Genomic DNA, 13674 nt, shown 5'->3' on the forward strand with positions numbered 1-13674 from the left:
TGCAGTTTGGATGGAAATGTTCATCTTTCTTCTATCCCCGTCAGTCCGGAAGCGTCCATCCATCACCTGAAAGAGCATGGGCTACTGCCTCTGAACTTCCTGTCCAGTGACACATTGTCCCAAGCCACCATGCTTTCTTCTGTCCAGATCCTGGGAAGAGATGGGCAAGACAGCGAGGCATCGCCTAGGGAACAGATGGTAGCAGGCTTGCAAAGATAATGCAAGAGGCCAGGGCTACATCTTAGACATTGGTAGACACAGACAGAGAGATGGATGCCTCCAGGTTCTTCTTTATCATCTGTAGTCCTTGTAGGGAGGGACTTGTCCTGTATAGCCATCAATTATCTACATAATTGGAGCCATTCACACCTCAGGATTCGGAAGAGAAATATTCTGGGCAGGTTACTTTAACCTACTGCTGTTCTAAAGTCAGAGATCCTTTCCTCTTCCCGTCAGACTCATTTACTGTCACCAAGTAGATTCTGAGCCTAGCAGAAAACACAACATAGTCAAAAATGCCACATCGAGAGTGTTATTCCCCAGAAGGCCCCTGAGCGTCGCTCGTCTGGGGAACTAGCTTTCCACGCAAAGGCTGCGCAGGTGCAGAACGTGGCGTTTGACCCACGTGCGTGGGGGACCCTTTAAAAGCTGGAACGCCGTCCATTCGTCCTCTTTTCCCTTCTCTTCCACGTCACGTGGGTTTTGTTGTGTCTTGCATCGTCCTTTCGTCTCCGGGAAGAAGAAGAAGAAGAACAGAGAGGTCCACAAAGTCGCTTGCCAAACACCCTTCCTTACGTGTAAGGGATTGGAGGCAGGGGAGAAAGGAAGGTTCTAGGGGTTGTGAAGAGAGCAGCATTGGAGACAGAGAACAGCTCTCTAGAAGTTCTCAGGGACATGGATGACAACAGCAATCATGGCCCGGAAAGCAGAACAAAGAGAGTGTGGAAGGAACCAAGAGACAGAAGTGCTCAGAGAAGTGGTGGGCATGGCTTGCTACAAAAAGAACGTGGGGCTGAGGATTAGGTACACCACAGTCGCCCACTCCTAAACCACAGGATCGGACATCGTGTTTCCAGGACCTGTTCTCTCGTCTGTGAAATGGGAGTAAACTGTGCATCTCACAGACCAGTTAGACGCATTCCATAGGCTATTCGAGTATTCGACACACCAGTGTTTGTCAAATGTAAGCTGTCTTCTCTGCTTGAATGCATTACGGAATTTCTAAGTGGTAAGTTGAGTAGATTATTCTGAATATGTGTTTACTGAGTTGTAGAGAGGGAACAAGATCAGATAATATATTTTAAGGTGTCTATCTAAAGAGAAAATCAGAAGAGGCAGCTTTCTGGGGGCAAACTTGATGCTCTCTTGGCAGGGAATTCTTTCTCTGATAAACAGAGGACAGATGACATATAGTATATTATTAGCCATCCCTGGGGAACAGAGAAACTCTTGTTCTTGGAGCCATCACACAGGCAGAGCTAATCCCCACAGCCGGAGCCCAGGGCTTCATTTATCCCTTAGGAGCTGGAAAAAAATGAACTGTGTCTCAGGAATGCAGGCAGGCTCAGGAGGTCAGGTGCTCACCACCCGCCCTGGGATGCCTAGCTGCTTCCTCCTCCCTGGCTATCTGCCTTCTGTTTGATGTCTGAACCCAAAGTGTGGATGCTGGGGCTCCCGGCCATGCTGCAGCATTCCCAGGACCACTGTTTGCCAGAGCATGAAGTCAGCTTCGGTGAGCACATGTCTCCTGGATCAAGTGCATTCTCCACGTCCCACTGTGTGAGGAGGATTGGGTGTCACTAGAAATGACCGACTCCATTATTCTGCTCCAAAACTGTTCCCTGGTTCTGAGGTGAAAGTTAGGGGCCCTGAGCCAGGAAGGCACTTGTGACTTTGAATTCAAGTGAGATAGCAGTGTCTTTCAGTTGGACAAAGTAGATGGGGACCGGGAAGGCAGTGAAAGGGTATTTGGTGAAGAGGCATGCTCAGACCTGGAGCAGGGCAGGTCCAAAAGTCCCCCCCCGCCCCAACTTCCCCATCATTCCACGCTTTCTGTTACTCTAGATAGACCACTGTCTGAAAATATTGCTATAGTGTTTGGCTGGGATCTTTTTCTTTTTGAAGCAGAATCTCTCTGCGTAGTGAAAGCTGCCTTCCAACTCGCCACCCTCCTGCCTCAGCCTCCTGTGATTAAGGCCTGTGCCATCATACCTGAGCTTGTCTGGATTCTCAGGAGACAGAGACCACATCCACACAATCCATTATTGCAGGTTTTTGTTAGAATCTGACTTTATTTGTACTGCTGTTAAGGTCTGCTTGTGCCCAGTTTGTAATTTCAACTGATCACAGACAGCTACACACGGTGGAAAGTGTATCTTCTGTGCCCTCTGTGGCTGCAGGCCTTGGGGTGCCAGAACGTATCTCACATGCACCAGGGGGCAGTAGGCCTAGAACTAGTGAAGAGGAGGTTTGTAGGGAGGTGTTCTGTTGAGGGTAACAGCAGGAAGAAAAAGGATAGAAAGAGGAAACTTTCAGGCAATGAGAAAAAAGCAGACCCCGTAAAACTATAGTCCAGAGAAAGTCATCACTGGGCGACAGACAGCTACTGAAGTGTCGGAATTCTCTTTCCTTTGGAAGGAGAAGCACACAGCTGAAGAGATGGAGGAGGGATATGGCTTGACTTTTTATAACTCTTATGCTGGCCTATTCTAAAAATTAATACATTCAAAACATAGTTTTAAAAAGCCTCCTTATTCCGCCAATGTAATAAAAGTTAATCTGTCTGCCTTCCATCATGTAACCTATTATAAGTGCTCACTATGAGTGCAAGGGGAAAAATGGCCAGCACTTGCAGTCACTTTGGGGCACTGCTCTGGAGATTTTTGAAAGCCCAGTTCATGCATTATTATAGAAATACTATGCAGGAGGCATGAGTAGGAATTTTGATTGTTGAGCAGGAAACTGAAAAGAAACCAGCTTGGAATATGAAGCCAGCAGATACCAGCTTGGAGTTAGAATGCCAGACTATGAAGCACCTCATTAACTCAGTGGGAAGAGATCAGAGACAGTTGATTCAGAGATTATACACAAGCTGGGGTAGCCCGCAAAATGGATCAGGAGAAGCTTTTGGGAAATGTCAACCCTTAATCTGTCAGAGACAGAGCTGGTGCTGAAAAGTGACCACATTGGGACGTGATGTCACATCATGGTAAAATAGAAGGAAAAGACGGGAGGGGAAGGTGTTTGTATGGGTTTGTGACATTCAGCTGGCTCAGAGGAGATGACAGCTACTGTCCCAAGACTGTGCTAGACTGCAGTGATTGATGGGGCTCATGTGGTTGGGAGGGTAGAGTACCCTGATGGATGAGGATGCTCTAACAGGACAGGAGAAGAGATTCTAAGAAAAGCAGCTTGCCAAGAGGTAAGGCCCTGCCAGGAGATTCAGCAATTACAATGAAAGGTAATTGAGTTCCTCTGGACGAGCAGCCAGGGCTCTTGACTGCTGAGCCAGCTCTCCAGAGTCAGCCAGGCTATTTACTGTGGCACCATCTACAATAAAAGATGGTAAGCAGCACAAATGCTCATTAATACAAAGCTGGTTAGATAATTTGTGCCATAATTTATATTGTTCCATGGTAGAATTAAAAATATTCCTATGAGCTGATATAAATTAATTTCCACAATTTATTGTAAATGAAAGAGAGAGAGGAGAGAGAGAGAGAGAGAGAGAGAGAGAGAGAGAGAGAGAGAGAAATGTCCAGAACAGTGCATAAAAGTACAGACTTTGGTGCAAAAGAGGAGAAACAACATTATCTATTTCTATTTGCTCATCTTTGTCAAGAAATGAGGTGTCTCAATTACTTTAATATTGCTGTAATAAAACGCTATGACCAATGCAGCTTATAAAAGAAAGCATTTAATTTGAGGATTATGGTTTCAGAGGCTAGAGTCCATGATGTCCAAGCAAAGGCATGATGGCAGGAACAGCTGAGAGCTCACATCTGTTGACCTGGAAGTCAGATGCAGAAGAAACAATGGGAATGTCCTGAGCCTTTTCAAGCCTCAAAGAGAGCCCTAGGTGACTACTTCCTTCAACAAGGTCACACCTCCTAATCCTTCACAAGTAGTTCCATCTTCTGGGGACCAAGTATTTAAAACAGATGAGCCTATAGGGGATATTTCTCATTCAAACAACCACCAAACGCTAACCCAGAAATTAATAACAACAGCTATGTGCAGAGAGCAATGGAAATGATGCCTTTCACGGGCTTTATAAATGTAAACATGTGGGTGCTAGGAACTGGACCTGGTTTATACATTCAAAAATAAGGCTAAGTAGCTGGGCATGGTAGAAAAGCCTACAACCCCAGCACTTGGAGGCTAAGGATCTTACATTTAAAGCCAGTCTTGGCTATACAGTGAGATGACGCCTCAACAAAACAGAACATGAAGAACTGTAAAGAAACTGGGATGTTTGCTAAGTGGTTCTTTTGGCTGTAATGCCAGGTTGTATTAGAAACCATATTCCATAAACAAGGCCTCTCTTTTATAATGTATCCTTATGGGAACTGAGTGGGGGCTTGTAAGAACTACCTACTCCCCCAAACCTACTTATCTTCCATGAAGCCCCATCTCTTAATGGTTTTATGATCTCCTAACATAGCTCCACCAGGGACTAAGTCTTTAGAACATGAGTTTCTGTGGGAATGGTCTCAAAAGGTATCTATTATGGTATTAGATCATAGCAAATGGTAACTGTTGCCATTTGATGCTTGCAAGAATATGAAAACAGGTGCATAGGAACCAGTGAGGCTGTGGGCAAACTGATGAGTGATATGGCAACAAAACGGTCACGGCAAGGGACAAGCGGCAACCTGTAGGCCCCAGTGCCACTTGTTGACAGAGAAAAGGGCAATGACCTTTTGGGTCTACCTCAAGTGACAAACAGGCTGGGTGTAGGGGCAGAGTGCTCTGGAAAGACACTATTTCTGCTTGGGGATGGATCTAATGTGAGCCTGATTTAGAGTTATCATCTCAGAAATTGACTTAGGAACACTGCTGAGTAGAACCCAGGCCAGGTTAGGTCTCCATGAAGTCTTGGGGCACTGAGATACCAAAGGGAGGAGATTTACACTTCTTGGTTTCAGGGCGAGTAGAACTCAAAAGGAGGCGGGAAGGATGAGAAAGGTGATGTCTCCTCCCCTGCCCCATCTTTAATAAGAGGCAGCTGTGCACTGGGGTTTCTAACAGAAAGCAGTGATGGACTTCTGTTTTGCATTTGAGGCACTGCTGGGCCAGTGGTAGCAAGGCCTCCTGGAACTATGTCAAATTTCTTTCTCCCCTTGTACAGATCACAAAGGTATATAATTTATACGTGAATTTATAATTAACATCTGTCACAGTCATTTCTTGGTTCCCTCTGTCTGGTATAAGCATGAGAACACGGTGGGATACTTGAGGTGGGGACAGGGATTTACACAGTAGCTCCAAGAATCTGGAGGCCACAGAGCATGGCCTTCAATAGGTGTCAGTGGGCAGAGACAGGCCACCCGGCAGAGGAGCCAACTGTAGACAGGCTCTTTCTTCTGTCCTCCCATGATGGGACATGAGGGGCCTCCCAGCCCGAGAGCAGAGCAGGATTGAGGGGTAGGAGGAGCAAAAGGCAGTATCCAAGATTATATGACCACACCGAGGAAGATCTGGAAGAGACTCAGTCTCTGTGAAGTGGCAAAATCTCTCAACTTTTATTTGTAGCCTTTCTTCCTTTTTTTTTTTTTTTGTACTTTTTTCAGACTAATTTTCCCCCTCTCAACAGCCACTAGTTGCCTGTAATTCTTTGTCTAGGGGTGGGACACTGTGAGATGTCCCCCTGCCGTGTCAGCATGTTTATTGTCATTGTTCAGGTTTTGTTCGGGCAGCTGTATTATTCATGTATCCTGGTTGTGCTTCCCTGTGATGCTGGATGTCTTTCTGGTCACTCACAGTCCTCATCTTCATACCTCTTGCCCTTTTTCTCTCAAGTATATTTTTCTACTTTAGGAACTTTCATATGTCAAAGGCTTTAGTGATCTTGTATGTGTTGCCAATGCTTTCCTCATTTGTCCCTGATCTTATTTGAGCCTTGCTACAATCCCAGGGAATAGGCAGAGCAGGTGGCCATATCCCTGTTTAATTGGTGGGGAAGCTATGACTCAGCAGGATGTGTGTGTTGTGCAGGGGATGGACTATGGTGGGTGCTGGTCCCTGCTCTGAGCATGTTGCATGGAGCTACCTCGGTGCCTCGACACTGATACAATAGTCTTGAATTATGGAAGAAACAAATTTCCCCTGTAAAATTTAAACTTGCGAAATGTCTTGACCTTAGTTTCTTTCTACATAAAATAAAAAAGATGGGGGGGGGACCTAAATAATTATAAATCCTCATCTTTAGTACCTTCTGACTGTCACTTAAAGTACAAGAGAGACACAAGTCTGTATATGTGTTGAGGCGAAGGGTTGTCTGTCTAATATATGGCATTCTCTGGCTGACAAAACAGCCTGCCACTAAAGGCATTTCTCCCTGGGGTTTCCATGAGGCTTTGCATGGGAAGCCCAAGTCATTCTATGCCCTTCTCCAGTCTAAAGCAACTAAGCACACAGGGCAACAGTAAACCTAGTGCCTCACTTTCTTGGCTGGTGGGATTTAGATCAAAAGGGCTACTATTGCTTCCTACAACCCCTGCAGACATTATTAGTGGATCACAGCACATAATATCTGATCCTGCTCTTAATGTTGCAATTTCTCCTAGCACCATAATGTTTGAAGCAGCAAACCATGATTGAAATCAACATAGAGACAAACTATTTGTCTTCCTTAGATTTGACTGTAGCACCTGCTCTATGGGACAGGTTTGCGAGCCGGGAAAAGAGCTGGAGATTTAAACACATACATACACACACAGACACACACACACATACAGAGAGAGAGAGAGAGAGAGACGGGAACATGGGTCATCACTGAAACAAGATTGCCCCCTTAATTGTGTTCCAGGGCAGCTTATATAGGGATCCTTAACTGATAGTCACACCCCAGCCAAACCCACTAGAAACCACTCCCCTGCCATCAGAACTCCTGAGGGTCTCATGCTCTGAGCAGCTGCAAATACAGGAAAACAAGTTGTTTACAGGAAATTCAGGGTCTGGGGGTCCACAGCCCCCAACACTTAACCATTTTTCCTAATAACGAGTCTTTTATATATAAAAAAAAATGCACTAGGGCTGGAGAGATGGCTCAGTGGTTAAGAGCACTGGCTATTCTTCCAGAAGTCCTGATTCAATTCCTAGCAACCACGTGGTGGCTCATAACCACCTCTTATAGGATCTGATGCCTTCTTCCGTGCAGGCATTCATACAAAAAATATAAATAATAAAAAATTTTAAATAAAAACTTGCATGTGTGTATGGTGTACGTGTTTGTGTGTGTGTGCAGATGCATATTCCTGTGCACACATGTAAAAACCAGAGGAGGGTACTGGTGGCCTGCTCTATCTCTTTCTGCCTTACTTTATTGAGACATAGTCTTTGCCTGAATCTAGAGGAAGGCTGGCAAGTAGCAAGCCCCAGCTACCCTCATGCCTGGCTTTGTTTCATGTGTATCCTGGGGCTTTGAATTCAGGTCCTAATGATTTACAGCCAGTTCTATCCAGGCAGTCATTTCTTCAGTCCCAATGACTCATTCTTATTATATAATACTATCATTCTTATAAACATAATGTATATTCACTTGGAAAGGCTAAGAAAACAGATTAACTGAAAATAAGAAAATTTATGAATGTTTAGGGGGAAGCTGTTAGTTCATTCCCAGCTGCCCAGACCATGAAATAATCACACAGAAACCATATTATTTGTAATACTGTTTGGCCAATAGCTTAAGCATATTTCTAGCTAGCTCTTATATTCTAAACTAACCCATCTCCATTAATCTGTGTATCACCACAAGGTTGTAGCCTACCAGCAAAGCTTCAACAGGCTTCAGCGGAGGCGTCTGTCTCCTATGGCAGCTACATGGCTTCTCCCTGACTCTGCCTTCTTCCTCCCAACATTCAGTTTAGTTTTCCCCGCCTAGCTCTACTCTGCCCTATCACAGGCCAAAACAGTTTCTTAACTCATTAACCAATAAAAGCAACACTTATTCAGGACTTCCCATACCATAAATGTACTTCCATTGTTGAACAACTGTTGACATTTGGTGTAAATTTTTTGTGTTTACCCAAAAATGAGAACAAACTTTTGTGGACTACCTAATTCAAATTATGTACTTAATATCTTTTCAGACCCTTAAATATTAATCAACAGCCCCTCTTTTAAACTTACTCCAATGTAACTATTATGCGGTCCTGGAGATCAAAACCAGGGCCTCACATATGCTGGGCAAGCTATTCTCACAGCCCTACAGCTCCTTTAGATTCTGTGTCCTTCTGTTTATGAATGTACCACTGTTTACCTGCTGACACTGAGTACACAGATAGTTCTGCATCTCACACTAATATATAGTATTTAATACAAAAGTGCTTCAGGAAGCAAATGTCTGCATTCGCTCCAGTTATTTCTGAAAATAGTAGGATAGCAGGTTTGTAATCTGCCATGGAATCACCGTCCAAAATGGTTGCCATAGTTTCTCTGCCAGTTCTATGCAAGAGTCATAATTAATGGGTACCATTCTTTGCAGTGCCTCATGAACCTGAGAGGAAATTCCACTGTTTTAACTTCCAGTACTGATCACTAGCAATGCCACCTTCTTCATCTATCATTTCCCTGTTATTCCTCTCTTGGGAACTATGTATTTCAAGGATCCTTTGCCTGGATTTTTGAAGTTATTCATATGTAATTTCTTTACGGACCACATGCATTTCTTATGCATTGGGGTCAGTAGTTATTGACGTATGTTTTGACCAAGCCTGACAATGACCAACTTTATACGTTCTGCCTTTGCAGCCATGTCACAACTGCATTTCTTGGTTTTCTGGTTGTAATAAAAAGGTTCATTCAGAATCTCCAGACAAAGAGCAAGAAGGGAGGAAGTGAAAATATCGTGTAGATTGGACCTAAAACTGGATGCTCGGGAACTCCAGAGCATTACCCCCACAAAGTGAGGATCACAGCACAGCAACATGGAATAAAAATACTAAGCCGTCTATACATTTAAATTTTTATAGACGGAGTGAACATATATAAGACTATGCAAAGTATGCACATTCTAGTTATAAAATAAACTGAAACCACATTACAGTTTGAATTGGCAATGTCCACCAAAGTTTTATTAGCTTTTCTACAAACTCAAGAGGGATCCAGGCCCTTTCTCCCAACACCATCACGATGACACAACTGAAACCATGATGGCAGGAATCAGACCTCAAGGCCATCACAAGACCTCAGTGCCCAACAGATGCAAGGGTAAGGCTGTCTTTCTCAAGCTCAGCCTGGGCTCTTACCTTCACAGCATCCTTGGATGGAAAATGGATAATGGGCTGACAACTGCAGACCCACCCAGGAATACTTCAGATGGCTGGACTGGAAGGGTAGCGCCTCTGGCTCATTCCATAAAAAAGGGACTGAACGGGGCACAAGGATCACTGGAGTGGAACACTGACCAGCTGCTGTTCTCTTTAGCAGCCAACAAGGTTCTTCAATGCTACTCTGCTGAGCTAGAACAAGTTGCTGAGACGTGAACCTTTCTCATGTCCCAGACATGCTTTTTTTCTAGGTCATTCATAGGAATTCTTCCTCTGTGTTTTGAAGGTACAGATTGTAGAGGAGCACAGATAAGTCAAACTTCCAGGTATGTAAGCCACCACTTAGTTCAGGCCACAGAATGCTTCCGTCACTCTGGAAGAGGCCTTGTGTCTGCTTCAACCACAACCAACCATTCCAAGTCCTGCTGGAGCTGAGCACCATTCTGGCTTGTGGTCCCAGCATCTGATGTTGTCCTAATGTGATCCTGGTTTTACAAATAAAAATACCAACAGGTAGGTTGTTGCTTTTGTTCTGGTCCATCTTGCACACTACTATACTTGTACCCTCCTTGATCTCAGTGCAATGTGCACATAATTACAGTATAATATGGAGTACCATGGCTTCTGAGAATCAAAGGACCAAAGTATAACCACGAGTTATCACTAGCTGGATATTTGATGGCATTAAGTGGTCATTGAATCCTTCCATACACATTCATCTCCATCTCTTTTCACTCTTGTCTTCTTTGAGTTTCTTCTCAGTACTAATTAGTACACTCTGAATACTCTGTACACCATGTACACTCTGTACACTATGTACACTCTGTACACTACGCACACTCTGTACAATCTACCTGTAAAAAAAAAAAGTTCCTGGTGACTTGCTCACTCCCAAAGTCCTAATGCTAAGGACAGCGACTGCCACGTAGTACACGCATATAGGTATCCATAGACTGAACATGCCAGCTTCTGAGCAAAGCTCATCTCCAGTTAACTATCCCGCAGATGGAGAAGGAAGCCTGCTCATAGGACCTCTGCTCTCAAGGTCTTTAGCGGAAGCTGTGTACAGACTGAGACAGAATTAAATCAGCTCGAGCCAGAACTGAACTAGGCCCCAGGAACTCTTGGGAAAGAGATAACATATGGACCCTTTCTTATCTCACCGTGGGAACGACACTTCGTATCTAGAAATGCTTGACAGGAATGGTTGCAATCTGATGGAGCAGTTGTCAAAGCCAGCAGCTGTTTGGCTACTTACTGTACTGATGAATTACACTGACAAGGACTGCAAGTTCAAGGTCAGCCTAGGGTACTTTGGATGAAGAGCACATGAAAGGTTTCTGCAAAAGCTCTTCTTTCTGGAGCATCACAGGAGGGCTAACCTGCAACAGTTTTCCTTTCTGGGATATCACAGGAGGGCTAACCTGCAAAAGCTGGGAATGAGCAAGCATGCCACAGTGTTCTGGGGCAAAACATTTGCTATTTCTGATGCTCAGTATCTTCTTGTAAGATCAAGTCTTTAAGATGCTCCCAAGAAAGACATTCTAAACCAACTAATTGGGACAGGAACAAATCTTCCAGTTGCCTATCACGAAGTGGTTTGCTACAACTGAGTGGTTTAAACAGGAGACATCTGTTTTCTTAAGGTTCTAGAGACCAGCAGTCTATGGAGATGTCAGAAGTTGGTTTCTTCTATACACCTCTTTCTGTGGTTAGTGGATGGGCACCAGTTTCCACCTGTTCTCCTGGGTCCTCATCTCCTACGTTTTTAGGACACCAATATTACTTTAGGGAGGGCCTAACCTAACAGCCTCATTTTAACTAAATGACCTCCTTAAAGACTTAATCTCCAAATACAGTCACATTCTGAAGTGACCGATTCCAGGACGTGAACACATGAATTGAGAACGACATGATTTGGCCTGTAATACATACAGGGTATTCTTTCACAGTGATGTAGGTACTCACATTAGGCTAAATGTATGTAATGAGATGTTAAAAAGCTGGAGATAAGCCCGCATCATGTGCATATAAAAGCTGACTGGTTTATGGAAAGAATGCTTTCCAACAAGGCTTATTTGTAGCATTTTTGGATTTACTGGAAAGGCTCAAGTTGAAAATGTGCGAGCCAAACCCAGGTATTAGGGCAGTTTAATTCAGAAACAAAGTCAAGATGCACCATTACTCAACTAGCATGGTCTTTCTTCTTTTCTTTTTCTGGAGACAAAGTTTCACTGGGTATCCCAGCTGGCCTCAAACTCATAGAGAACCACCTGCCTCTGCCTCTGCCTCAGCCCTGAGTGCTGGGATTAAAGGTGTTTGACACCATGCCCAGGCCAACAGCATTTTCTGGAATAGCTGCTGACAACCCCTGGTTATGCTGTTTCTCCATGAGGCACCTGGTCTAGGTGTGGACTCATATCATTAGCCTGTCAGTTGTCTGTCCCCAGGAAACCCAGGTGTCTGTATGTCACCCAAACAAGACGTGAGCTCCAAGTCTGGGAGCCTGCATTTAACAAGCACTAACCTACCCATCCATTTCAGCCTGCAGCCTCTACCCCGAACATGGGTGCACTAGGCACCCACTCTCCACAGAAGCCAAGTGACACGTTTCCAAGCTGCTAAATTGATTACATCTTTATTTTATATGCTGTATAATCTGGTATATGAAAAAAAAACTAGACCAGTCATAATTAATATCCTCATTTCCATTTGGTCTATCACTGAAAACCAGCCAAATCATTTAGTTTTTTAAATAACAAAAGCAAGAATTGAGCCAACGGTTACGTCCACACAGAAGTTTTCTCCTTCAGCTGTCCAGGCAGCAGTTGCTGAGGGTACGAAATGCAAACCTAACAGTTATACTCCTCTCCAAGGAAGACCGGACTCTGCACGCAAGTATAAGGATGACTTGGAAGTCTATCTTGACTATCAACCATCTAGCACACAAGTTGAAAAACCAAGAGCACTGTGGAAATTATACGCTGCTGTAGAATCTGGCCCTACAATTTGTCCGAGCAAGGTCCCAGATGCTGTTGGGGTATCAGTGCTGCTGCAAGGGCCATTCCTACGGCCCTGGGAGGCCTGTTCTGCTTACCATGGCCCTTTGGACTTATGGTAGCTATGGGGCAGACTTCAGTTGGTGAGCCCAAGGGTAACATCTTAAGTAGAACGATGATCTCAGGATATGAAAGCCATGTTGTAGAGGCTCCTCTGGGAGACCAAGTCTTCAACAAGGCAGTCCTGTGTCTGGTGACACCACTCTAGCTACCTCTTCTTGTGTGACCTCATGTGTGCAGCAATTGAACCAGCTATTTCTGCCGCCTTCTTGTTTTGGCCAAAGTAATCAAGAAACTCTCCATCTGGTCCCACCAAGTACATTATTATTGTATGATCAACCTGTAAAGAGGAAAGAAAGAGACATGTTACTGAAGAGAAAGAGGCTGCAGGGTAAGAGACATTAACATCAGTGCTTAACTAACCACTGTAGTATCTGCTCAGAGAAGCACTGTCTACCAAATGAGCCTTTGCTGACTGCAGCACACTCACAGTCAGGGACTACCTGAAATCTCACGTCCCAGAAATAAGCAATGGCCACTGCTCTGAGTCAGCTTAGGAATATTTTGGTACAATTTTTCATATACTCACCCGAACATTCTCTGAGAATTCACCTTCTATCAGCCTTCATAAATACCCTATGTAGTAAAACAGCGATGCTGTTTTGGAACACCTTCCACTTCTGAGGGTATTCTCATCTAACCCCTTCTCCATTCATTCATGGAAGCCAGAGCAGGGCTCAGAACTACTCTGAGTAGTTCAGAACACAGTCCGGGTGTCCAACCTCATGTTTAAGAAGAACTGGCTCTCATTACTGCCTAATCTCCGCTTGCCATGGTTTATGGAGAAACCAGAAAACCAACCACTAGCTGAAGCATGTAATTTGCAAATCCTAATAGTGATTTAGTCAAGATATTAGTGATTCAAACAAAAACTGGAAGATGTTTTTCTCCCCTGGGAAATCTGCATTTGCTATTCTGAGCTTTGCAGCTGAAGCAGACTGCTTGGAAACCCCACAGATGCTGCTCTGGGAGCCTGACATCATCAACTCTCTTGACTGTGCTCTTCAAATGCCTGACATCATCAATTCTCTTGACTGTGCTCTTCAAATGCCTGACATCATCAA

The 13674-nt window shown here is 44.3% G+C and overlaps 1 protein-coding gene across 1 annotated transcript in view; it reads right to left on the minus strand.

The window, feature by feature from the left end:
* Positions 1 to 12109: 12109 nt before the first annotated feature.
* The window catches only part of LOC101997616 (protein SCO1 homolog, mitochondrial), a 12112-nt gene continuing 10547 nt past the window's right edge, over positions 12110 to 13674 (minus strand). Inside the window, exon 6 of the mRNA XM_005349849.1 lies at positions 12110 to 12890. Coding sequence (XP_005349906.1) covers positions 12759 to 12890 — 132 coding nt within the window. The 3' untranslated portion in view covers positions 12110 to 12758. The remainder of the gene's footprint in view (positions 12891 to 13674) is intronic.

Source organism: Microtus ochrogaster, chromosome 7 (genome assembly GCF_000317375.1).
Source record: "Microtus ochrogaster isolate Prairie Vole_2 chromosome 7, MicOch1.0, whole genome shotgun sequence".
NCBI classification, from domain to species: domain Eukaryota; kingdom Metazoa; phylum Chordata; class Mammalia; order Rodentia; family Cricetidae; genus Microtus; species Microtus ochrogaster.